The following is a 27,429-nucleotide window of genomic DNA, read 5'->3' on the forward strand; positions in this document are numbered from 1 at the left end:
TTTCATGACTCACCACTCATTTACAATAGAAAATAAATGGAAGGCACATTGCCCTTTAAACTTGGTTTATTCCAGTACTATACCTGTATTTTGATCTTATTTGATCCTATTTTGAAGTAACACAGATAATGAGTAAGAATTTTGTATTGTTTATTGAAATTTCCACGATATGACAAAGTTTTTGATTATTGATTTATTTTGCACTATCGTGGTTTTTTGGGTGATCGGAAAATGTTGTAACTTGAGATTTACATTAACAATATATTTGGCTATAATGTATTAAAATTTCATTAACCTCATACAAATACATCGCAAGCCATATATTTTTAAAGTGAGCGTTTCCTTCCGAAGACGCCTAAAATCGCAAAATCCGTACCAGAATAAGAAAAAAAATATAAATTTGACTGTAAAACGAAAGTGCTGCATATAGCCTTACGCAGAATAAAACAAGGAAAATATTGGTGTATCACATTTTGCGATACGTTTATCGGTTCGCTCGTAATTAAAGCGTAAATTCGAGTGTCCATAATAAAAATCCTATAGTAAGAGGAGTCGTCAGGAACCTAATCTCATCAGTTTTAACAAATAAAAATAAAATAAAAACAAATGATGTATACATAACATAATAATGTAATATACATAGTGGTATTACTACGAAGAACAATATCCAGTAGAGACGAACTCCGATGCAGAAGCACTGAGTCGAACAGGTCGAGCCGCGAGCTGTATTACTGCGTGAGCTAAGACTGCAGAGACCAGAGTGACACCTGAGTTGCTTTGCTCAACGCTCTGGCTAGAGTCGAGAACGGTGGGGTGAGCGTTGAGCGGGCGAGTTCCGAGGGTGGGGGGAGCGGTGAACGGCCACCACTCACCCGCTCCCAGACAAATCGTCCGTTCCCTTGCGAGCAGGTTGTTGCAAGTAGTTCCTATGTTATCCGATAGGTGGCTCTCTGTCCTGTTGCTCGCATCAACTGCCCTGAGGGCAGGACGTGCGACTGAAACGATCGCCGACAGAGTGCGATGCGAAGTTAAGCTGCGCCAGACACTGCACGCGGCAGACGACGCACAGAGACGGCACGGCATATGTGAAACACAAAATCCAATGGGGCACTGCACAATGCAGGCAGCCAAGGTAGAAGCAGGGCAGAGGCCGGCGCTGGCTGTGTTGTGTGGCGTGCACTGTGCTCTGACCAGCAGAGGCACTGCTGATATGCTCCGTCTCTCTCTCTCTCTCTCTGCCGTTGGAAACGTTTGGAGCTACCGTTCCTTTTTTCTGAATCACTGATTGTTCACTCCTTTGAAAGATTCAACTCTATGAATCAGTTCAAGAGCGGATCCCCCATCTCTAATGTGAATGGAACGGGAAGAACATCCTAAAAACTGGTGCAATGGGACGTATCCTCTGCCATGCACCTCACTGTGATTTGCAGAGTATAGATGTAATTGCAGATGGATGCTATATAAGCAAAGAGTGGCATCGCCTACACAGATTTTATTCTCGCAGTAACTTTTGTTCCACTGCCGCAAATATACTAATATTCTAGCGCGCATAGGGCGCAGTCTGTGCCGTTAATCGTTAATCACTGTTAACACAACAGATCTGTACAACCCATCTCGAAATTAACACATTTCTTGTCTGTCAAGTTATGTTTGAACTACAGTGTGTGCCGATTAAAAAAATTGCAATAACAGCTCTTGAACTACAGGCTGCGCCACAGAAAGCGAGTAACACAGCCGACAAACACAATCCATCTCAAAATTAGTACTTTTCTCATTTCTTACGTCGATTTTGAATTACCGCTGTGCCGTGAAACACTGTCAACATTGCTGATATACAGTCCATCACAAAACAACACTTTTTTCACATATTAAGTAGATTTGTGTCATTATGCGTGGATACGTCATGAAGCAGATATTCATAATTCAAACGGCGTGTTACTGCGAGATAACCTGAGGGCCTGAGCAGAGCAGATTGTCTCAGTCACGCGCTGTATCGGAAGGCATCAGAACCACACCCGTCTCGTAAGATGGGCCATGTTAGTGCCACGTGTGCTGCTCCAGCCTGTCGCAGATAAGGGTGGATTCAGTACGTCACGTACGTGATCAATATCGGTACCTTTACACCTGGTAGCCGCGCGGTATAGTGGCGCCTTGTTACGGCCCGTGCGGCACCTCCCTCGGGCATGGGTGTGTGTGTTGTCCATAGTTTAAGTTAGATTAAGGAGTGTGTAGGCTTAGGGAACGATGACCTCTGCAGTTTGGTCCCATAAGACCTTACCACAAATTTCCTTTACACCCTGTACGAGGCATGTTCAAAAAGAAACCGAACTTTTGAAATAGCACGCCATCTGGAAGAGGGAGCGCGCTGCTGTCACTGAGTGCATGTAGCAGTGGGCTTAGACAACATGCTGGCGCCTGTCGCGTTTCGCTCTGATCGTTAGTAGGCGAAGTACAGCCGCTGAAGTTTCGCGTGCGGAAGCTCCTTATCGGGTCAGCGCCAAAATGAGAACGAAAGAGCTCGAAGAACAACGTGCGTAAACTTTGCTACAAACATGGCAGAACTTGTTTAGCTAACCATTCAGGGAGGACTGCATGTGTCAAAAGCACTGCTGTGAGTAGTTCGAGCTTTTTAAGCAGGGCAGAAAGTCGGTCCACATTGATCCTAAGCCTGAATGACTTTCCACATCAATAAATGATGTCGAAAGATTTCGTTCTGTGATTAGCAGAAACCATCGTTTAACTGTTCTAGAAGTTGCTGACGAATCCTAGTGCGCATGAGGGATGCTGTGCGCAAGAAGAGGACTGAACTGTGGAAAAAAACAAACTCTGTTGTCGCATCATGACAATGCAGCGTCTCCACTGTCACTCCTTGTCCACAGATGTCTAGCAAAACATCATATTCCCATTGTGCTCCATCTACCGTATTCCTCCAGACCTAGCTACAGCTGACTTGTTCCTGTTTCCCAAACTGAAAATAACCATAGAGTAGATTCAAGACGATGTGACAAGAGACCACAATTGGAGGTCAACGACGCTTCAGCTTCCTTTCCCTTGTTGTACCTAATCGTTGCCTAATGATACCCATGACACTTTCAAGAACCTCTGGTTCTTTCATCTTATTCAGGATCCATCTCCTCAATAGGAAATTGAGGAGATGGATCCTGAATAAGATGAAAGAACCAGAGGTTCTTGAAAGTGTCATAGGTATCATTAGGCAACGATTAGGTACAACAAGGGAAAGGAATACAGAAGAAGACGAATAGGTTCAAATGGTTCAAATGGCTCTGAGCACTATGGGACTCAACATCTTAGGTCATAAGTCCCCTAGAACTTAGAACTACTTAAACCTAACTAACCTAAGGACATCACACACACACCCATGCCCGAGGCAGGATTCGAACCTGCGACCGTAGCAGTCCCGCGGTTCCGGACTGCAGCGCCAGAACCGCTAGACCACCGCGGCCGGCAGACGAATAGGAAGCTCCTTACAATATGAAATAGTGAAGGCAGCAGAGGATCAAGTAGGTACAAAGACAAAGTCTGGAAGAAACTCTTGGATAACACAAGAGATATGGAATTTAAATGATGAAAGGAGAAAATATAGAAATACAGCAAATGAAGCAGGCGAAAGGAAATACAAACGTCTAAAAATGAGATAACAGGTGCAAACTGGCTTAGCAGGAATGTCTAGAGGACAAATATAACGATTTAGGAATATATTTCACGACATGAAAGGTAGATACTGCCAATATGGAAATTAAAGAGACCTTTGGAGAAAAGAAAATTAGCTGTGTGAATATCAAGCACTCACTATAGGGAGTCCATACGAGAGAGATGAATTTGAAAGCAATATTATAGTACTGGAAGAGGTTGTAGATGAACATGAGAAGGGAGATATAATAATGCGAAAAGAATTCGACAGAGCAATGAAAGACCTAACTCGAAACAAAGCCCCGGGAGTAGACGACATCCCGTCAGAACTACTGATAGCCTTGGGAGAGCCAGTCCTGACAAAACTCTTCCATCTGGTGTGTGAGATTATGAGACAGGAGAAGTGCCCTCAGACTTCAAGAAGAATATAATAATTTCAGTTTCAAAGAAAGCAGGTGATGACAGGTCTGAATATTACCGAACTATCAGTTTAATTAGTCACGGTTGCAAAATAATAACCAGAATTATTTACAGAGGAAAGGAAAAACTGACAGAAGCCAGTCGCGAAGAAGAAGTCGGAACACGCGAGACAATACTGACCCTAAGACGTATTAGAAGGTAGGTTAATCAAAGGCAAATCTACGTGTATAACATTTGTAGACTCAACGAATGATTTGACGATATTGACTGGAGTAGTCTCTTCCAAATTACGAAGGTAGCAGCGGTAAAATACGGGGAGCGAAATGCTATTTACAACTTGCACAGAAACGAGATGCTAGTTATAAGAGGCGAGGGACGTGAATGGGAAGCAGTGTTTGACAAGGGAGTCAGGCAGGTTTGTAGCCTATCTTCCATGACATTCAATTTGTTCAAGAACAAGCAGGAAAGGAAACCGAACAAAATTTTGAAGTTGTAATTAATGATCAGGGAGAAGAAATAAAAACTTTGAGATTTGTCGACAACATTGTAATTCTGTCAGAGACAGTGAAGGACTAGGGAGAGCAGCTGAGCCGGCCTGGGTGGCCGAGCGGTTCTAGGCGCTTCAGTGTGGAACCGCTCGACGGCTACGGTCGCAGGTTCGAATCCTGCCTCGGGCATGGATGTGTGTGATGTCCTTAGGTTAGTTAGGTTTAAGTAGGTCTAAGTTCTAGGGGACTGATGACCACAGAAGTTAAGTCCCGTAGTGCTCAGAGCCATTTAGAGCAGCTGAACGGAATGGACAGTGTCTTGAAAGGAGTATGTAAGATGAAGATCAAAAGCAAAACAAGTATAATGGAATGTAGTCGAACTATCAGCTGATGCTGAGGGATTTAGATAAGAAACGAGATATTAAAGTTGTAGAGGTGTTTTGTTATTTGGGCAGCAAAGTAACTAATGATGGCCAAAGGAGGAGGATATAAAATGTAGACTGGTAAAGACAAGAAAAGTGTATATTAACATCGAATATAGATTTAAGAGTTAGAAAATCCTTTCTGAAAGTATTTGTGCAAAGTGCAGCCATGTATAAAAGTGTAATACAGACGATAAACTATTTAGACAAGAAGAGAATAGAAGCTTTCAAAATGCGATATTACAGAAGAATGACGTAATTAAGGAGGGGGTACTAAAGAGACTGGGAAGAAAATAAATATGTGGTTCAGCTTGACTAAAAGAAGGGATCTGTTGGCTAGCCGGTGTGGCCGAGTGGTTCTAGGCGCTTCAGTCTGGCATCGTGCGACCGCTAAGGTCGCAGGTTCGAATCCTGCACGAGCATGGATGTGTGTGATGTCCTTAGGTTAGTTAGGTTTAAGTAGTTCTAAGCTATAGGGGACTTATCAAAACTAGACATAGTTGTCTCACTGGGAATTCCGCGATCGTTCAATAAGTAAAATATGGAGTTTCAGTCTTCGATCGCTATTCTTTATTTTCAATTACCGGTTTCGGGCTAGCTGCCCATCTTCAGATCATATGTTGTAGTTACAGAGTAACTTGTCCGTACAGAACACACTGTTCACTGTCATAAGTAAAGTAAATTTACTTTACTTATGACAGTGAACAGTGTGTTCTGTACGGACAAGTTACTCTGTAACTACAACATATGATCTGAAGATGGGCAGCTAGCCCGAAACCGGAAATTGAAAATAAAGAATAGCGATCGAAGACTGAAACTCCATATTTTACTATAGGGGACTGATGACAGATGTTAAGTCCCATAGTGCTCAGAGCCATTTCAACCATTTGGATCGGTTGTTAGGACACGTTCTGAGACATCAAGGGATCCCCCAACTCAGAACTGGAGGTCAGTGTGGTGGGTAAAAATGGTAGAGGGAGACCAAGAGATGAATAAAGTAAGCCATTCAGAAGGACGTATGTTGCAGTAGTTATTCGGAGGTACAGAAGCCTGCACGGTGTAGAGTAGTATAGAGAGCTGCATGAAACCAGTCTTCGGACTGAAGGCCTGAAGGCCACAACGACAACAAGCTCAATTACTCACCGCTTTCCTCGCAGAGTTGCGAGTTTGTAAAAGCAATGAAACACATTCAACTGTACCGTTCGGCCACTCTATAAGACTATCGTTTGGTGCGCAAAGTGCTGTACCATGTGTTGTTCGGACTTCTCTCATCTTCATAACGTAATGCGTCAGCTACCGCATCTTCTCTCAACTGAGGTGTGAAGCATGGGAATAACTCTTACCGCTCCATGAACCACAAATGGTACAAGATGTTAAGCCTGTTGTGCTATAGTTGGCTGGCTCTGAGCACTATGGGACTCAACTTCTGAGGTCATTAGTCCCCTAGAACTTAGAACTAGTTAAACCTAACTAACCTAAGGACATCACAAACATCCATGCCCGAGGCAGGATTCGAACCTGCGACCGTAGCGGTCTTGCGGTTCCAGACTGCAGCGCCTTTAACCGCACGGCCACTTCGGCCGGCGTTGTGCTATAGTTGTCGCTTTTATTTGCCGTCACTGATTTTGGGATTGTCTGAATGGTAGTACTAAACATTGATGTAGTTCGACTAAAAGTAAGTGGACGATGAGGCGAAAACAGTATCACCAGGCAAGCGACATCACTGTGGATGAAGGCACCCCCTAGACTTTCCCACGCATTATGTATTTAAGCTTTACGCATCCACGTTCCAGTGCAATCTAACCATCTTCAAATGTGTCATTGTTTAGGTCATTTCTTATTTTTCGTAATCCAGCGAAGTACTTCGTGATGTAGCCACTTTCCGTTCGGCTTCCGGTACATGTGAAGCCTATCTCTATTTAATTTTCATTAGAGTCGTAATTACCTTGTCCACTCCACGCCGTTCTCTGAGCCATCTGTTAGTTTTCTTGAGTCTACTAGTAATTTTGAACATACAGCTCTCGACTGAATTCTGAGCACAACTCATTTTGTGAATATTTTTCATATAAATAATCTGGATATTGTGGCCACAAGCCAAAGCTGGAGAAATACTCACTGTAAACTTGTCGCTTCAGACGCTTCGAAAGGTTAGTTATTAAAACTCTTTTTAGGTTACCAGAAGCATTGCAGTTATTTTTCACTCTTCTGTTCATTTCTTTAACTGTCCATCCTACTCGGCTGCTTGATTCTTATCCTGTCCATCCGTCAACTGGTTTCTTTGGTTTAATTGACACTGAGTTCCTCCTACATTATTTTAGGCCTTTGATTTTAAGGACTGTTTACACATTTGTTCTATTAATCTCTCTTATTAGGCCATTAATATAGTACGAGAATATAAGTGCATAAGATCGCAGACTCATTGATATGTGATTTGCATTGCTCTTCTTTGCATTATTTTCTATTTCTTCTCTCAGTCACATTCAGTATTCACTTTCTGAGGATTCTTCCAAAGAATCTCAGCCTGACGTCTGTCTTTTCTGCCATTAGTTTTATTTTCCACTTTTAATCGCTCCGTACTCATACTCCCCAAGTACATTTCTGGCCATTAAAATTGCTACACCACGAAGATGACGTGCTACAGAAGCGAAATTTAACCGACAGGAAGAAGATGCTGTGATATGCAAATGATTAACTTTTCAGAGCATTCACACAAGGTTGGCGACACCTACAACGTGCTGACATGAGAAAAGTTTCCAAACGATTTCTCATACACAAACAGCAGTTCACCGGCGTTGCCTGCTGAAACGTTGTTGTGATGCCTCGTGTAAGGAGAAGAAATGCGTACCCTCGCGTTTCCGACTTTGATAAAGGTCGGATTGTAGCCTATCGCGATTGCTGTTTCTCGTATCGCGACATTGCTGCTCGCGTTGGTCGAGATCCAATGACTGTTACCAGAATATGGAATCGATGGGTTCAGGAGGGTAATACGGAACGCCGTGCTGGATCCCAGCGGCCTCGTATCACTGGCAGTCGAGATGACGACAGGCATTTTATCCGATTGGCTGTAACGGCTGGTGCAGCCACGTCTCGATCCCTGACTCAACAGATGGAGACGTTCGCAAGACAACAACCATCTGCACGAACAGTTCGACGACGTTTGTAGCAGCATGGACTATCAGATCGGAGACCATGGCTGCGGTTACCCTTGACGCTGCATCACAGAGAGGAGCTCCTGCGATGATGTACTCAACGATGAACCTGGGTGCACGAATGGCAAAACGTCATTTTTTGTAATGAATCCAGTTTCTGTTTACAGCATCATGATGGTCGCATCCGTGTTTGGCGACATCGCGGTGAACGCACATTGGAAGCGTGTATTCGTCATCGCCATACTGGCGTATCACCCGGCGTGATGGTATGTGGTGCCATTGGTTACACGTCTCACTCACCTCTTGTTTTCATTGACGGCACTTTGAACAGTGGACGTTACATTTCAGATGTGTTACGATGCATGGCTCTATTCTTCATTCGATCCCTGTGAAAACCTACATTTCAGCAGGATAATGCACGACTGCATATTGCAAGTCCTGTACGGGCCTTTCTGGATACAGAAAATGTTGTACTGCTGCCCTGGCCAGCACATTCTCCACATCTCTCACCAACTGAAAACGTCTGGTCAATGGTGGCTCTGCAACTGGCTCGTCACAATACGCCAGTCACTACTCTTGATGAAGTGTGGTATCGTGTTAAAGCTGGATGGGTAGCTGTACCTGTACACGCCATCCAAGCTCTGTTTGACTCAATGCCAAGGCATATCAAGGCCGTTATTAAGGCCAGAGGTGGTTGTTCTGGGTACCGATTTCTCAGGATGTATGCACCCAAATTGCGTGAAAATGTAATCACATGTCAGTTCTAGTATAATATGTTTGTCCTATGAATACGCGTTTATCATCTGCATCTTGGTGTAGCAATTTTAATGGCCAGTAGTGTTTTTACTGCATGTGCCTATTACCAGTGATTGACTGCCAATCTCACAGTCAACCTCCTATATTGGAGCAAAGTGTTGCATTTGTTTGTGTTGAGAATCAGCAGCTAGTCCCTGCACTAAGCGGCACTCCTCAGCGTATCTACATTTTATTATGTTTATAAAACTGCGACTTCTTTATATAGACCACATTAACAAAGTATTTATTTCCTAAGCCATGTAACACACTTACATTTAATTAAATACCCATCGTTTGGTCCACATGATTATATTAAAAAATGAACGCTTTTCGTATCACACATTATTCTGTGCACTGAACTGACGCTTCGACAATCTACCGTTACTGCGCTGCTTCCATTCCACTAACGTCTGCCTGATAACACGTTGAGAAGTGTGCCAGGTTCTTCCTCTCAGATGTTCTAAACTCTCATTTTTCTCCCACAGTTGCCTTCGGAAGGCGCCCGCGGCCTACCCGTCATGTTCATGGTGCACGGAGGCGGACTGTCTGCCTTCTCGGGCAATGAAGACTGGTTTGGGCCGGACCTGCTTATACAACACGGCATCATCATGGTCTCCTTCAACTACCGGCTGGGGGTGCTCGGTATGTAGAGCAAGAGTAATCATAACAATTAATAATAATTCCTTGTTTCATATCATAAGGAGGTATGCAGCACAGAGAATGTAGATAATGTTATATGGCAACAAATTCGTTTGCATTAACTCGTATATTCGCTGTAAAAAATGGAAAATAAAAATGATTGTCCGAAAGCCTTTACTTGCAGAAGTAGACGTTCAGTTTTAAATTTCTCTGATTAAAGATGCCCTCTTTCCAAAGTGAAAAGAGCGCCAAAGAAAGTAATCTGAATGCTCTCAGGTATGATTCGTCACAGATACACATACTTAGCACAGCGGATATTTTTGAAGTTTGCAATGATTTACCATTGGTCATTGGTTAACTTTCTCTTTGCTGAACCTAAGTTTGTATCTCGTAAGGAACACCTAGATTTCACAAAATCGAGAATTCAGTTATCAATATATATATATATATATATCTTGGTTGTTGTGAGCCAGTACTGTAACGTTATCACAAAACATATTATTAGGATGACGAAGCAGCTTCTGCTGTGAAGTTCTGAAGACAATTTTATCTTTCGTGATCTGAAAATAATTTCCTAAACGAAAAGAATTCTTCATCTGAGACATCTGAGAGCAGAAGCAGTTCTGAATGCACTATTGACTGAATTATAAGTACGAGATTCCTTTAGTTACGTATGCATGAGGCACTGGTGCAAGACCTCATATCTGCGCAGTATCGCCATCATGCAAAAGTAGTTTATTTACTTAACCTGACGAAGGAATGAAACTTAAATACAGACATGAGATTCTCTTCAACCTTGTAATTAGTACTGCATCCCACTAGTACAAACTTCTTATACATAACATTAAGTTTAATGGTACGTAACTCATGTATTGCCCTTGGCACAGTTACAAAAGCACTCTGCATGTTCTCTGTTCTTTGGTTTAAACTTGTCTGGTGGGTGGTTGGTCTGTGGTTCATCAGTGTCTAGCACACTTGCCAACTCAACACATTCTACTTGATGTTACGCCTTTTAAGCAAAATAACACCATAAAACGCACTGACAATGAAAGATCACACAATCTGCTCTGTGCACTTGTAGGGGACGATCAATTACTCAAAATAAAATAATTATATCAAACTTCTTACAATTGAGAATGTTCCTAACAATGGCATCGTTTTAAAAGGAAAAACACCGTCACAGCAAGACCACAGTTTAGAAATACAGAAATGTTCTGACGATATTTGTTAAACATCTGGTCGCAAGGAAGAAAAGCAGCACTCCGTCTTCAGGCCACAAGTGGCCCATCGGGACCATCCGACCGCCGTGTCGTCCTCAGATGAGGGTGCGGATAGCAGGGGCGTGTGGTCAGCACACCACTCCCCCGGTCGTTATGATGGTTTTCTGTGACCGGAGCCGCTACTATTCGATCGAGTAGCTCCTCAATTGGCATCACGTGGCTGAGTGCACCCCGAAAAATTGCAACAGCGCATGGCGGCCCTGATGGTGACCCATCCAAGTGCCGGCCACTCCCGACATTGCTTAACTTCGGTGGTATGACGGGAACCCGTGTATCCACTGCGGCAAGGGCGTTGTCATCCAGGAAGAAAAGATGACACCGAAACCATTCATATCCTATTAAAACATTTAATTATTTAATTGAATTTCAAATTGTTGGGTGCGAGATCAACATCAATGGGAGTACAAGTACGCAGGAATTATTGACATCAGTCAGCAGTATGAGATTATTCAGAGCTGCTGATTATGTTTATATGTGCCGAAGCCGCCTGAATTTCATGTGGAAGACTGTCTAAATCTGAACACCTCACAAATTCTACTTAACTTGGCATGATTGGTTCACAATTCCTATAGTGAAACATATGTACGATAAACAAGAGAATAACTCTCGCTGCTGAATAATTAGCGCAAATTGCAACCTGCGCAGACCAGTGCAATTCTAAGTAGAACACTTACTCAAAATAATCGCGCCGGAACATCGCCAAGCTGCAACTGGACCCCTCTGGATCTCTGAGTATACATTCAACGTATGCCCCGAAGTTGCGACGTGTGTCTCTTGCGCTTCGTCCCACTCCCGAAAGTATCCCGTGGATGGAAGGATTTGCGAGTTTTGCAACACTGCCAATCGAGAATTTCTCTGTTCCCTTCGAAATAGCGCGAAAATAACGAAAAACACACTAGGGGTTGGCGCTATACACGGCTCTCGCCGTGATTGGCTGAGAATTCTTCTGGGCAAGGTGGCAGCTGTTTTCCCACGCTGTGTAAGGAACACCGACGGAGGACCTAATATGCATACTTGAGTGGGAGAGTCCGTGGGCCGTTCTAGCTTCGCTCAGGGCCTCTTAAGGGCCTACAGCTATATCTACATCTACATAGATACTCCTAAAGCCACCGTGCGGTGCGCGGCGGAGGGTGCCCTGCACCGCTACTGATCATCTCCTTTTCTGTTCCACTCGAAAATAGAGCGAGAGAAAAACAACTATCTATATGCCTACGTATGAACCCTACTTTCTCGAATCTTATCTTCGTGGTCCTTGCGCGCACTGTATGTTGGCGGCATTAGAATCGTTGAGCAGTGAGCTTCAAAAGCAGGTTCTCTAAATTTTTCCAATAGTGCCTCTCCAGGGAAGTTTCCTAAGCATCTCTAAATTTTCTCGAGAGTGTCTCTCGAAAAGAACGTAACCTTCCCTCCAGAGATACCGATTTGTTCCCGATACATCTCCTAACAGTTATATGTTGTTAGAACCTATCATCCACAGATGTAGCAGCCCGCTTCTGAACTTATTCGATGTCTTCATTCAATCCGGCCTGGTGCGGATCCCAAACACTGGAGCAGTACTCAAGAATAGGTGGCACCATTGTCCTATATGCGGTCTCCTTTACAGGTGAACCACTCTTCCCTAAAATTCTCCCACTAATTCGAAGTATACCATTTGCCTTCCCTTCTACAGTTATGCTTGTTCGATTTCATATCGCTTCGCAACGTTACGCCCAGATATTTAAACGACTAACAGAAAACCAGCAATACTGTAACCGAACATTACAAATTCATTCTTCCTACACATGCCCATTAACTTACATTTTTCCACAGTTAGAGCTAGCTACCATTCACCACAGCAACCAGAAATTCTGTCACGCCTTTTGCTAACAGACGTCGTGTCCCCGTCTTAAGAATTCCGCCACCTGGAGCGAGACCATTCAAGTGTTTTGGTCAGGGAAACAAGGGTGCCATTTCCCTGTTCTGTGCGCGCACTGCCCATAGGTCTGCAGCTAGCTACTTCCGCCATCACACCAACATTGGAGAAATCCTGGTCTCACTGTCCAAACTTAGCAAACCTTGTGTCTTTTCCTAGTAAAGTTACACCTAATTCTACACCAATCAATTTATATGGAGTCGATTTGTGACATGTGATTAAACAATTACGTCAGAACTTGCTTCATAACGTAGATATGAAAAACATAACGAAAAACCCTTTCGTGAATAGAATACCGGGTTGCTAAATCCGATCACAAATCAGATGCAGTATGAAACAGAATGGACTCTGCCCCACACTAATCTAAATTGCAAATACCACTCTGTTATTCATTTGACATCGGTTGTTAAGAAATCTCACTAGTCTAACATGCCTCGTGAAGCACATAGTTGCAGAAAAGTATTAGTCTATGTTCCGGGGTGGAAGCATGGAGAAGAGCTGTGTATATGATTATAATATTACCAATATAAACCAACATCTGCTTTCATAAATAGATCTCTCTCTTTCTCAAGATAATTCAGTATAGCCACACACATTAATAAACCTTACTACAGACAGGCAAAAACTCAATAAGAGGCTTGAACCGATTAAAACAAGAAGAAAATGCTTCTCGGGTGTGCAGCTGGATCATAACGTCATCTTGACACAATATTTCAGCGGTCCATCTGGCCGCCATCTTCAGTTGAGAGTGCTGGTACACGACCTCGCCGGCGAGATCGTGTGCATCAAGCACGTCGTAACCCCCTTCACATCTGCGCTTACCATCCTAGAACAAGTAATAGACCCCTTCATCATTGTGCGTTATCTTGCGCCATTGATCCGAGGCCATCAGCAGCTCGACTAGGGAATTACCAGACCATGCGTAGGCTTTCTTTAACACCACAACACAAACGGCTGCGTCTGGAATGGAGCAGTGAATGACGTCGCATTATGTACAGCGAAGAATCGTGTGTCTCCGCAGAAAAATTAAAATATTGTGTATTTTTAAATATGTAGTGGGGCTGTGATTAATATACCTAAGTAAAAAGAACTGAGCACCACACTTAATTCTGTTTATTTTATTCTGGGCAAGGAATACCTTTTGTCTAAGATAGGAATTACCCCAGAATATTATCTCATAAGACATACGCTCTTGAAAATATGCAAACATGTTCAAGTACTGCTTCCGTATCTCTAAAATTGGCGGTTCTTCTTATGGCAAAAGTAGCCGAACCTAAATGTTTTATCAGGTGTACTATATGGTTTTTCAAGTTCACATCTTCATCAACATGCACACCTAAGAAATTAGTACTTTATGACCTGCTTCTTTTCTCTTGTTGGTGTTCTCGGTTAATAGAATGTCGCACATTTTTGACATTGCAATTTTTCAGATGATTTTTATTTTTCAAATTTCAAAGCTAGCAAAATTGTTGAAAACCAGTCAGTCACTACATTCTCTGTTAATGCGTCTTTGCACAGCTTCACAACAATGCTTTTATGACCTGTAAACAGAGTAATTTCTTCCTCCTGGCTCAAATGAAATGGTACGCTATAAGGCAAAAACAGTAGTTAGCCAATAAGCGAACGCTGTGGGCCTCCATTTCAATTTCTTCCCATGCAGATTATGCGGCGTCGATCTTTGTGTAATTCGAACAGTCTAGGGCAACTTTATGATTTCTGAATCTTTAATAAAAATCCAAGCAAGTGTCTGTTGATTCATGTATTCCCTAAAAGATTATCTAACAAACACGTTCAAATGCGTTCGATAAGTCATTGAAGATCCTAGCTGGACGGACTAGAATTTTCGTTTGGCGTGATAAATAGCTGCTTTCTCTAAATGTGGAAAAATGTAAGTTAATGCAGATGAGTTGGAAAAACAATCCTTCAGTGTTCAAGTACAGTGTTAGTTGTGTGGCGTTTGACACAATTACTTCGATTACATGTCTAGGCGTAACGTTGCAAGGTAACATGAAATGAAACGGGCTTTATGTACAGGAGGGACTTGAGCAGTCTTTTTTCCCTCTCCCCGTCTGCGAGTGGAGCAGAAAAAGGAATACAAAGCAGCTGTACAAGGTATCCTCCTTCACGCTCTTTCTGGCGGCTTGCGGAGTTTGAATGTAGATAGCTGTCATCGAAGTTCAGTTCGATTCAATGGCCAGCTTCAATACCATTTGAACCGTTGAAAATTTACTTTCAAAATTTTTTCTTAAAGAATTTACTTTATTTACTAGCGATTCATCAAGAACATTAACACACTATGTGACCGTGGAAGTAGTTGCCAAGGAGTAACTGATGGACACAAATTAAATTTTTTCAAGCAATGGAAATTTTATTCATAAAAGCCTTTTCAAAAACAGATTTAAAATTTAAAAGGAGAAAAGCACCCTCCAAATATCAAGTTACAATTTAACAAACGTGCATTTTATTCCTAAAAGCCTTTTCAAAAACAATTTTAAAATTATAAGCAGAAAAGCACCCTCGAAATATCAAGTTACAATTATTCTGAGTTTTTTTTTTGTTACAGTAGGAGCCTTAGGGCTGAGAAGCTTCCGCTCCCTTTCAACACGGCCGTAGTCACGGCCGCCTACAACGATCTCTGGAAAACTACACTGGAGCAAATCTGCAACACACCACATTACTTTATACTAAAATTTTTAACTCACTCAAACACATTAACTATGCACCCCATAGGAGGGATGGAAATGGTTCAAACACTCACACTAAGAACTTATTTTCCACCAAAAGTGCAACTTGTTTTTAAAAGGGCTCTTACGGTGGAAGAGTGGCAACTTTATTTTTACCACGGCTCACCATTGTTCCTACAGATATAAGTTATGTGTACAGCTTGTATCCCCGAATCACCTACTAGACTGATAGTGACGTAAATTTTATTTTCTCTCCATCCTGGTGTCGCAGTTTTAATTGCTAACATTGTATATACATCTACTCTGTTGCAGGCTTCCTGAGCACGGGTGACAATGTGGTTCCTGGCAACATGGGCTTCAAGGACCAGGTAATGGCGCTGCGGTGGGTTCGGGACAACATCTCCAGCTTTGGCGGAGACCCCGACAACATCACCATCTTTGGGTGCAGCGCAGGAGGCTGGTCCTGCCATGCGCTAGTTCTCTCCCCAATGGCGAAAGGTAAGCAAATGGAGGCAACAGGGTTTCTGGCTGTTGATGTTGCCAGGCATACTCTCGAATATAACCAGATGTCTAATGCGTTCAGAAAATCTTTCTCTGATGATTAATATGGTGGTGTGACAGTGAGTTGACATCGGATCCTCTTTCGGCAATCCTGATTTCTCTGAATCATTCTGGGTATTCGACGAGATGCTTCTTGATGCAGCCAATGATGAATCTAAACCTTCAACTGAGATAGGTGTTGCACAGGTTGAAGCACCGTACTTGTAACGGTGAGCGATGGAATTCAAATAACCATCGCCACCCACATTTCTAGTTTGTAGTAGTTATAAAAGATCGCTTAAAATGAAAGGCAGGTCGGTGTCTTCGAGAAGCCCATAGAAAATTTCCTTCCTACCTTTTTACATTATGAGCTAGTTCTGTCAGATTCTTAAGAACGGTAGACCTTTACATTTTCCTTCATGCATTATTCACGTTTTCCCTATCTTTATGCGTTAAGAAACTTCAAAATTCATTCCTTGACTTACTTAGTCCCAGTCGTTCACGCTTTGGTTTATTAATTCGTTCTCACATTCTCTTATTTGGCATCATTTATTCACTTCCCCATCAGTTATTGAAAATACTAAAAATAACCTCGTATAAAGATGAAATTTTGATCAATTTGTCCCACAGGCGTTTCCATTCCCCTCAATGTAGCTCAGTTTATCAGCATCGGAAGTACAAGTTATGAGCTTCCATTTTATAGCGCAAAAGTGGCTATGGCTCTACTTCACAGTTCGATGGAACTGATTAGCGCCGAAAGTAATAAATATTTTCGCATAGCTAAGTAGGGTGCATGCTTGTTTATCATGACTCATTACAGGCTTCGATCAGTTGATCCACGTACAGGCAACGACACGCCACCGACCGCTGTGGCCGAGTGGTTCTTGGCGCTTCAGTCTGGAACCGCGGGACCGCTATGGTAGCAGGTTCGAATCCTGCCTCGGGCATGGATGTGTGTGATGTCCTTGCTCGATACAGTGAGTCATATGTATTGCCTGGACTGCCGATGGTCACGAATTGTCCTTCCATATTACGTTGCAACATTTATCGAACGTATGGTGATTTAAAATCGAAACTAGCATCAATAAGATTGTAATAGATTTTGATAGCTTTAAATGTCTTTTCTGAATCATTGAAGAGCTGTGAAATACGGCCTGCAGAATGCTGTTAAGGAAGTACAGGGAACTCCATTCGTGACACAGAGACTTCACTGTCTGCAAAGTACATTTAGCTTAAGAACTGTAAGGTTATTAGGGACCACACAGAGGCATACAGGACATCATTTTAGGCCCATTTCCTTTGTGAGCGAACCAGAAAAAGGAATGACTAGCAGTGGTACAAACCACCGTCCGCTAGGCACTGTAAAATATTTCGCGTGATCAGTAGAGGTAGACTTATATCCAGATGTAGACATAGATGTAGTTATAAATGCAAATATATGTGCACATGTAGACGAAGAAGTAGACACACAAGTAGGTGTAGATGTAGTCATATATAGGAAACATCGATTATACATAAACACAGATGTCGATTTCGGCGAGGATGTAGCTCTAGAAGTAGTTGTGGATGTAGACATGGATGTGGATGCAGATATCACTTTTGGGATCTTTCACTTCTGCAGGCCTATTCCGGAGAGCCATCGCCCAGAGTGGAGTAGCGACAGGCGATGGACTCTTCTCGAAGGACGTGCGTACGAGGTCCTTTTTGCTGGGAGAGCACCTGGGCCTGAAGACGCAGGACTCCAAGGAGCTTGTGGAGTTCCTCAGCAAGCAGCCTGCTAGACTGCTACAGGAGAGCGCCATGTTGGGTCGCACAGAAGAGGTACTGTATTTCAAACGCTCTGCATAAGCTTAGAATTCAAAATTTAAGAATCCGATTAAAAAAAAACACATTAGCCGATTTGGAGCGCTGTCGATAGTGTATAAGTTGTAGTAGGTGGTCATGTCACCCTTCACTGCTGACATGCTTCATGGTGGCAAAGTAGTGCCTTGTGCCAGTTGATTGTATAGAAATATTGTATTAAGATGGGTCGACTTGGGGATGTGACAGAGAGGCATAAGGGAGGTATCATGCCTCTGACCAAATCGTGAACAAAGCAGCCAGGTTTACTGGTGTTTCAATGCAGACAACCAACGTGTCTACAGCGAATGGTGTACTACCCACAGTAACGTACAATGACATTAGAACAGTGGTTGTAAAAAAATTCTTAAATGACAGGGACCAGAGTCGAGTGTCACGCGTTGGCAATGACTATTATTTGCAAACAAGACAGGAATTATTGCTGTCAAAGAGTACAAGTGCAACTTGACCAATTTCAGAGGGAACATTGCTAAGAGAACTGCAGGATAGACATTTAAAGTCTGTTACCTTGCAAATAGCCGTCGCTTACTTTAGCATATAAAATTGGATATGTTCAATGGGCCAAACAACACAAAACTTAGACAATAGTTGACTTAAGGCGGGTAGAGTGGTCCGATGAGTCACGATTTTTCCCATTTTCAAATGATGGAACTCATAACGACCCAATGAGACTTTGAACCTCTTCTGTGTGTGGAGTGTGTAGTGAAGGCTGGAAACGGCTCTGTGATATCAATAACATCATTATGGAAAATGCTGCACGGACTGCGACATTTCATTTAAATTAAAAAAATAATAATTCTGCACAAGTCAGAGAGCTTTTACGTCATCCATTGTGCTATTAGATATTGCTATTAGACACTATCACCAACGGCAGGTGGAGAGAATTTTTTATGTAGCTGTTCCTAGTGGCAAGCATTGAATATTTCTTGCATCTTTTAATAACCAAGTGAATCAGCCGTAGTGTTTATAGACGTGAGATGGCAAACAGTGCAAAAAGAACAATATGTGTGGTGCATTCTGGCGCGGAAAACCGCGTATACGTCTCACTGTACATTCGTCATACAATTTTTTGGTTTTGTGGCACAGAAGCTAAATTTATCGTCGAAGATTTTAGGGCCAGTAGTTTAAATAACAGATTCGTAGTGAACATAAAATGAATTAAGAGATGCATGTACATTTCTTGTGGTATTGAGACACAGAAACAGTAATATTTTGGAAACAGTAATATTTTGTTGTATGACAACACTAGGAATTGATTAAAATATTTCTGGAAGCCATACGTTTTTAAGTATGTTAGATTTTTATATCTTTTTAATATTATAGTGAGGAATGCATTTAAGTAAATTGTGGAACTATTTAAAAGTACATGAAAAGGGCCCCATATGTTATGCCCACGTTATCGTATTTATGACTCCAATGAAATAGGATTTAAGATATATATAGGGAAATAGTTACGTTTATGATTAGCACAAAGCACGTTAGTAATAAAATTTATGACTGTAATGTATGAGTACTGGGAGTTACGATGCACGTGAGAAAACGGTTGCACTACTGATAAGCATATAGAACTCAGTTAGACATTTGAATAATTATTCAGCATTATATCATTAGTTTCAAAAAGTTGCTTGATTTAACTACTAATAACGCAAGTGACAACCTAACCTTTTGATCGGCCCAACGCTCTTGCAAGAAATCGCCAATGTTTGTCACTAAGAGCATGTATGTAAACTACACTTTCCATCTCATGATGATGATTAATCATCGACGCCTGTAGTGTATGATGTAAAAACTTTGGGATTGATTTATATATATTTTTTTCATTTTGCTTTTTCTTACGTTTGGAGGTGTTTCTCGTATCGTGACTTGGGCCCAGATATTTAGGTTACCGTGAAAAGGAATCATGACGTTTTCATTAACATTTCCAGTTACCAAGTGTTGTCCTTACTTTTACATCTTCATGATGAGTGTGCTGTAGACATTCCCGTCTTCCAAGATGACAGATAACTGCCATGTTTACAGACTTTCACGGACACTTTCTCTGTCTGGCCAACACTCAGGCACCCTACCATATCTCAGATGACCAGCTAAATCACTTAACCCTAATTCCTTGGGAAATGTCTAGGACTATTTGGAACAACGGCTGAAATGTATCAGTCAAACATCCAAGCAATCTGGTATCTCTAAGGGATATAATCATTAATAAATAATATACTTGCAGAAACGTATGGACTTCTCCCTCTCCAAATTCAGGCCGTCATTAAGGCTGACGCTGTTATAGACAGTAACAGTGTTGCATTTTTGTTATTCGCTAATTTAGGCCTGCATGATATGACAGTGATCCTCAATCGTTACAAATCAATTACAAAATATAAGTAACTACTTAATGCTTGACAATACAAGTAGTAGACCTATGGCTGTACAAGCAGAGGGACAGAAGGACGGGCGACATGTACGACATGGTTTTTGACCATTATGCAAACAAACTGAACACCTTCCCCCTCCTCCCTCATTCATTAGGTCAGTTTGGCTGTCATTCTGTGTTTTTGTCTGTCTAATCTATGACTCTGGGTGTTATCCTTGGTTCTCAATTGCTATTTATTTGTTATAAAAGTAGTTATTTAATTATCCTTATCGCCACCAGCCTTGCTTTGTATATTTATGTCACCGTTATCTTTATAGCCGTAATTTACGAAACGATATGCTTAGCAGAATTTTTCTGACATATCCTACCTTTATTTGTATGATCTATGACACGGCGTCAATATTTATGTTCCTCTTATCTTAATGATGAACACAATTTGATCACCAGATATCTTAACTAGTATAGTTAATAGTCGACTATGGCCGACATACTAATGTCACCAACAGGCTCCTGATAGTTAAGTCAGACCTAACGGCATAGTGGACTTGTAAAAATGGTGGGATATGAAAAACTATCTAAGTCATTATGAGGTTAAAAACTCACTACAGTCATACACAGGATGTCCCTAAATTGCATTATGGAGGTGCAGGGTACATTTCATACACGCCTGCTGTGTAACATTTACTGTGTTGGGGATTATTTATTAGACAAAGTACATTATTTATTAGACAAAGTACATCCTGGCCATGTATCAAGTACTCTGCATAAGTGCATAAACGAATTACTCACTGATAGCTCCTGTTTCCATGTTTAGCAATTGTGAAAGGCGTCGTTTTATGTGGTTAAGCTGTACCAGCCGAGCCGGCCGGAGTGGCCGAGCGGTTCTAGGCGCTACAGTCTGGAGCCGCGCGACCGCTACGGTCGCAGATTCGAATCCAGCCTCGGGCATGGATGTGTATGATGTCCTTAGGTTAGTTAGGTTTAAGTAGTTCTAAGTTCTAGGGGACTGATGACCATAATTGTTAAGTCCCATAGTGCTCAGAGCCATCTGAACCATTTTTGAACCTTCTTTAGCACCACCGTATTCATCAGTCTCCAGCCACCTTGCTGTGTCAGTGCACCCTTCTACTACCATTGGCCCACTCAGTGGCTGACTGACAGCCCTTTGAGCACTAGGGACCCTCCACCACATGTGGATACAGTGTTAGAGAAGGCATGTCAGGCCAGTAGCTGCTGGCAGCAGTGCATGCGTATAAACGTACATTAGCTAAGCCCCCCTCCCCCCCCCCTTCCCTCGCACACACACATACACGCAACCACCCAGCAACAGAAGGAGGTAAGACATGCCTTCACTCTGCCAGCCAGAGTCACCATCTAAGCCAGGGTCGATCACAGAATGCAAAAATGTGTGGGTGCACAATGTACCTGTGGTCCAAGTCTCGGCCTCTCTCAGCCTTACTTGATATGTCTCGGCTTTGCCTGGGCTTTCTTGTAGCTGCTCATGAGAAGAACACAGCAAGTGCTGTCACCTGATTTCCTAGAAATTACGCTCAGGGAAAGAGGGGTCAAAGTAAGCAACACGTGTCTCAGCTTATCCATAGATATATCAACGTTTCTGAATAAACGACGGTGAAAGTTTTCGAGGTATTTTCAGGTAATTTATGTGCCTTTTACCGTGAGGTCTCCTTAGAGGAAGTGGTGACACTGAGGTTAGCGTCGCGAATTTTTAATCTTGCGCCCTCTGTTTGAAACCCGATTATTACTTTTATTTTTAGTTTTCATTCGTACACCCATGTCTGTAGAAGATTACTAAACGAATATTTTCCGGTGTGTAATGATACAGCGTTGCCCTTGTTCGTCTACTAATTGTGTGTCAGATGAATGAATTAAACAAAATGAGAAGACTGTTTGAAATTGTTTTCTGTGAAATTCCTGTAGTGTGTCTTGATTCATAATCAATTGCAACCGGATGTTTACGGAAAAGTGATCCATTGTGCACTGTCTGTCGCTAAGTTACTGCCAATGCGTGAAACCTTCGCCAATTTTAATGAAGTTTGTTTCCCGACTATAACTCATACGAATAAATGTCACTGTGGTAAACCTGCCTTCGCGCGATTTTTGGTGTTTGGAATTTCTGGGATTCGGATGTGTCTACGATCGGTATCATCCAAGGGAATGCTCCAAATCTACGTGTCAATAAAATATTAGAATTGATATGAGAGTGAAATATCAAAATATGAGAATTTAAAAAGATTGTAACTCCGCAACACACAATACACACATTTATCATATTGTCATGTTGAGGAAGGTGTAAGTAGATGAATGACGAACACTAACTTTACTTAACGAAGGTTTATTCAGCACTTGCACATAGAAGAGCGCGGAGCGAACTTCCAGCACAATGATTATTGTCATTTGTGGATACTTATAGAATGTACTCGAACCGAATATAGAAATTAAAATTGTAAAGTCCAGGTGAGTTTTAAACTAACGACCCTCGATGCGACAGTTCACTTTCATATCCACTACACCACGGTGCTACTCAGCTTCTTCTGTGACAATATAATGAATCTGTAGCACTTATTAAGAACTCCAGTTGTAGTTTTAAAATTAATATAACGCCATTGTATTCATTATTTTGGCAATAAACATTCGCGTAGTGACCTTCTACGGACAAGGGTAGGTAAATGAAAACAATAAAAAATAAAATAAATAAGAACAATAGTCGGATTTCAGACACGGGGCGAAAAAAAAACAAGCCGCGTAGGTATCCACTGACCCATCATTTCGTCTGAAGACATCGCGTGGTAAAGGGCACATAAAGTCCCTCAAAATTACCTAGAAAACTTTGATCGTCGCGTTTTTAGAAACGGTCGAGGTGTTCGCTTCTTTGGCGCCTCTTCCACTGAGCCACTGAGCGAAGTTTCTAGGAAATCAGGTGATGACACCGTGTTCTCCACGCCAGTACAGCTCGACGTTTCATTGACGCTATTTCTTCCGGCATTTGATATGGTGTGTTGCGATCGGCACGAATTTCTTCATTTCGGCAGAATAGTGGCGTCAGCTATGTTTATCCTTCGCTGTTTGTTCATGGTATAAAGGAAGTTTACTCTTGCAGAGGCCGTTTGCAGAAAAAGAGGTAGTCTAGCAATCTATTGCCACAAGTCTTTAAGAATTAAAGAGTATCGCAGAAGAATAAGAATTCTTAGCACCTGTTATGCAGTCGCATAACAAAATTGCAGTGGAATGGCATTAGAACACCATACAGAAAGAAATTAAATATTTAGTTTTTGAGTTGCATTATGTGATCTTTCTACTTCATGTTCGTGCGGACAGTTACTCCTAGGTATAACATGGTTGTTACTGTTCGCACTAGGCTATTATCAGTCGCATAATGGACAGTAACGTGCTTCTTCTCGTATTCATGTACAACAGTTACATTTATTTACGTTCGGAACCGTGTGACAGTCCCTGCAACAATTATCGATCCTCTCCAGGAAACTAATTCTAATTATGAAGTATCGCAAAACGTGTCTCCATCACACAGCAATCGTTGTCTGAGTGGCGAAGTGTCTTCCGTACGGTGCAGTTACTACAAAAACAAGTGTTGTGTGGAATCATATTTCATATATCTGTCTTCTTGACTTTGTAGCACATTAAAAAATCCGTTTGCTATAGGATGCCTTATCCTTACAAGAAACGGAGTAAACAATTCCCCACTTCAATATCTACCACATTACCGCCGTTCCAATGATTCCTCTGCTTAGAAAACGATAATGACGCCAGTTTTAAAGAACGGGGGTGACGCTGACTTATTTTTTTAACCTAGCATTTAATATTTCTTTATAGTTCCCATACAACACACAGTGGCATAATTAGAATTTGCATCAGGTGCAGTATTAGATTGCAAAACTCCAGCACTTTAACCAAAATTTCACTGCAATCAGAGTAGATGGTACACGTCGAATTATATAGTAAATTGTAGCAAATCTGTTTGCCTATCTGTAACCGGGAATACTGTTGGAAACCCTAAAACAATCTGTTATACGAAAAGATTTTGATCTTAAATCCGTTACTGTCAGTATGTAGTCGTTGAATTCAATCCTTGGGAAAGATGTTTAATGCATATTTCAGACATCTCAATAGTTTACTGATATCAAGTTATGTTCTTTACTTTTACAAAATATGGAACAAACTTTTAACATCGTATATTTATTAGGGTGTACATTTATGGCGTCATCTCCGTTTCATATATCTAGTGTTTACTACGTGTGACAATAAGGAACAGGAAAAGAATATACACTATGCTTTGTTTGCCTACAGTTCTAATTATTTACCTGCAAATAATAGGGAGATGGTTAACACAAACTCCAACAGTGATGATGTAAGTATTAAATGTAAGTGTTACAGTAAAACTGGAGAAACATGTTTTTCTTGATTTGGGGCCTGTTCTCCACAGTACAGTCAAATATAGATATTGCCGAATTAGAATTTACTGGCTCTTAAGAAAAAGAGCCAAGTATCAAACAGACAAGCCAATCCCTATTTAAAAAATCACTGTTTTATGTGTTAGAGGAAGGGAACTGGAAATGGTGGAGAAAGAAGTAAAAAAAAACCTATCTAAAGTAGAATCATCACATAATTCAATTACTAGGAAAACCAAACGCCATGCTAAGAGAACCTTAAAGAAATGTAAGCCGTCCATGAACGAATTCACTTAAAAACACCGTTTTTGAGTATTGTATCAGAGCCTGCTATAGCACAGGCGCCATTTAAAATCTATGAGGAAAAAGCACTGAAAGCCTGGAAGAACTCCCTATGAGTGACAAAATCTTGTACTCACATGGCCGGTCGGAGTGGCCGTGCGGTTCTAGGCGCTACAGTCTGGAACCGCGAGACCGCTACGGTCGCAGGTTCGAATCCTGCCTCGGGCATGGATGTGTGTGATGTTCTTAGGTTAGTTAGGTTTAAGTAGTTCTATGTTCTAGGGGACTGATGACCGCAGAAGTTGAGTCCCATAGTGCTCAGAGCCATTTGAACCATTTGTACTCACTTCTTTTCACTGATGACCAGGTGATCGTAGCAGGAGACCAGGACGATGCCGGGTAGACACTTTGGGAGTTAAAAGTGGACCCTCACAATAAGCATGACAGGAATCCAATGTCTGAAGGCTGGTGACAGTGCCATAGAGGATCTGGAGGTTAGAGCCGGTAGAATCAGGAGATGTGAGTCTTAAGTATCTGTGGGTTATCATTAGGGCCCAGATTTTAATTACCTAGAAAACAGTGAAATGTGCAAGCATTTATGACCTAAAACTTACATAAATATGACCTTAAAAATAATATATGACTTAACAGAAGTTTATTTAAAGCATTCTTGTTTGTTTATTTAATTTTTTATTCACCATAAAGTAATACAAAATTCACTTCTCCAAATATTGTAAGTATAGTTCTTTCTTTCTGTAGGGTTTGCGGCTAATTTGCACCTATTTTTGAATGTTTGAATATTTTAGTTTCTAAACACAAAGTACAGTGAAAAGATCATCCATCGAAACAGTAAAACAATGTTTTTATTTCTACATAGTATTTAAAGCATAGTATTTCACATTGTTTAATACCATATGTAAATCTTAAGTATCTGCAAAGTTGCACTGGATCAAAAGGCTCATTTTCAGGTTTTCCGTTGTCAAAGATCTATGGTTGTCGCTGAGGATAGTTTTTCACCTGGAAAAGCTCCTCTCCACTTCACAAGACGTCACTGAAGCGTATTTGAAGGCAGCCAGGTCACTGGAGTTCAGCTTTGTTTCAGTATCTTCAAATGTTGCGCATCCCCTGAAAGACTGTCGCTAATTTTGCACGGTGTAGAATATCCAGGATTCCACTGGAGAACACTTTGCAATTTGGTTTTCACTTTGTCAGCCACATGACCACGAGCTCGACCCAACTCACTCTGCACATGTTGCACAATACTCAGGGCCTCACATAGCTGAGTGCCAACAGCTTCCAGTCGTTTGATGGCTTTTGAAATCACTGAAAAATTGGCGTTGATGTATGCCAAGTTTCGAGACAATGTATCTTAGAAACTTCTTTCACAATTTTGATAGCACTTGATTCATAGCTATCAAGCTCACAGAAGATTGTCTTTATTTGGCTGTAGTTGGTGCAGTAATACTCAGCAGCTTTAAGCCAAGAACCCCATCGTGTAAGAACAGGTTTAGGTGGGTGGGGTGTTGAAGGTGCTTGTTCCTTGAATTTCTGCACCCGTAGCGGAGCCTTCACATAGATTTTCTTGCCACAGGGAATTGATTTGTCCACATGAGGGTAATTTGATCGCACCTCTTCGGCAACTCTGTGCAACGCGTGTGCAAGGCAAGTGGCATACACCATACTGGGGTAGGGAATCTGAAGCCCTTTGCCTGCTTTAGCCATATATGAAGCACCATCTGTTACAAGCAGCTAAACATTGTCTCTTTTCACACCATCCGGCCGTAGTAGCTTCAGAGAGTTGTCAAACAAAATAGCAATTGTCGAATTGTTTACTCTATCGAGAGTTTCACGCTTTAGTAGGAACATATCTCCAGGGCCGTCAACTTTTAGAACACCAACAACAACATTTGCAATATATCGCCAACTAATATCCGTAGTTTCATCTATCGACAGCCAGATCTTTTGCTCAGCAATAGTAATTCGTATTTTGTTGAGCACATCATTGTAGCATACGGATAAATAGTTCTCAGTGTAGGTTCATCTAGAACTGGATGTGTTGTGTACTTCTCCAAGAACCGTCTGAAGTGTGGATTCTTCAGCTTTTCCAATGGGATGTTGCAGGACACCATCATCTCACACAAATCCTTGCAGAATGATTGCACGGTTGACGATCGACCTGTCTGGTCAAATAACAGCGTTTGCCTGCTGTTATTTTCGGCACTTCGTTTCACACAGCTGCTGTGTTTAGCGGCATTACAGTGTTGTTGCATATTTAAGCGCTTTTCTGCACTAACTTTAACTTGACACAGTTTACAAAATAATATTTTCCCATTAGTACTAAGGAACTTCTCTCCTAATTCTCGAACATATCCACGCAGTTTTACGCTGTCGGAGAACTTTGCTTAAGGCATGTTGAACAAGGCAAAGGCTGTATTCAAACTGATTGCTGGGAACACCTGTGCAACTGCGATGATTATTACGGCAGAAGCCGCCTTTGTTGGCTCTGAGAGCGTATTGTCGA

The 27,429-nt window shown here is 41.7% G+C and overlaps 1 protein-coding gene across 1 annotated transcript in view; it reads left to right on the top strand.

Moving 5' to 3' along the window:
- The window catches only part of LOC126155379 (esterase FE4-like), a 110,920-nt gene that overhangs the window by 24,780 nt on the left and 58,711 nt on the right, over nucleotides 1–27,429 (top strand). Inside the window, exons 3-5 of the mRNA XM_049916227.1 lie at nucleotides 9,411–9,567; nucleotides 15,753–15,938; nucleotides 17,602–17,801. Of these exons, the coding sequence (XP_049772184.1) occupies nucleotides 9,411–9,567; nucleotides 15,753–15,938; nucleotides 17,602–17,801 (543 nt within the window). The remainder of the gene's footprint in view (nucleotides 1–9,410; nucleotides 9,568–15,752; nucleotides 15,939–17,601; nucleotides 17,802–27,429) is intronic.

The sequence above is a fragment of the Schistocerca cancellata genome, chromosome 1 (assembly GCF_023864275.1).
Source record: "Schistocerca cancellata isolate TAMUIC-IGC-003103 chromosome 1, iqSchCanc2.1, whole genome shotgun sequence".
In the NCBI taxonomy this organism is placed as follows: domain Eukaryota; kingdom Metazoa; phylum Arthropoda; class Insecta; order Orthoptera; family Acrididae; genus Schistocerca; species Schistocerca cancellata.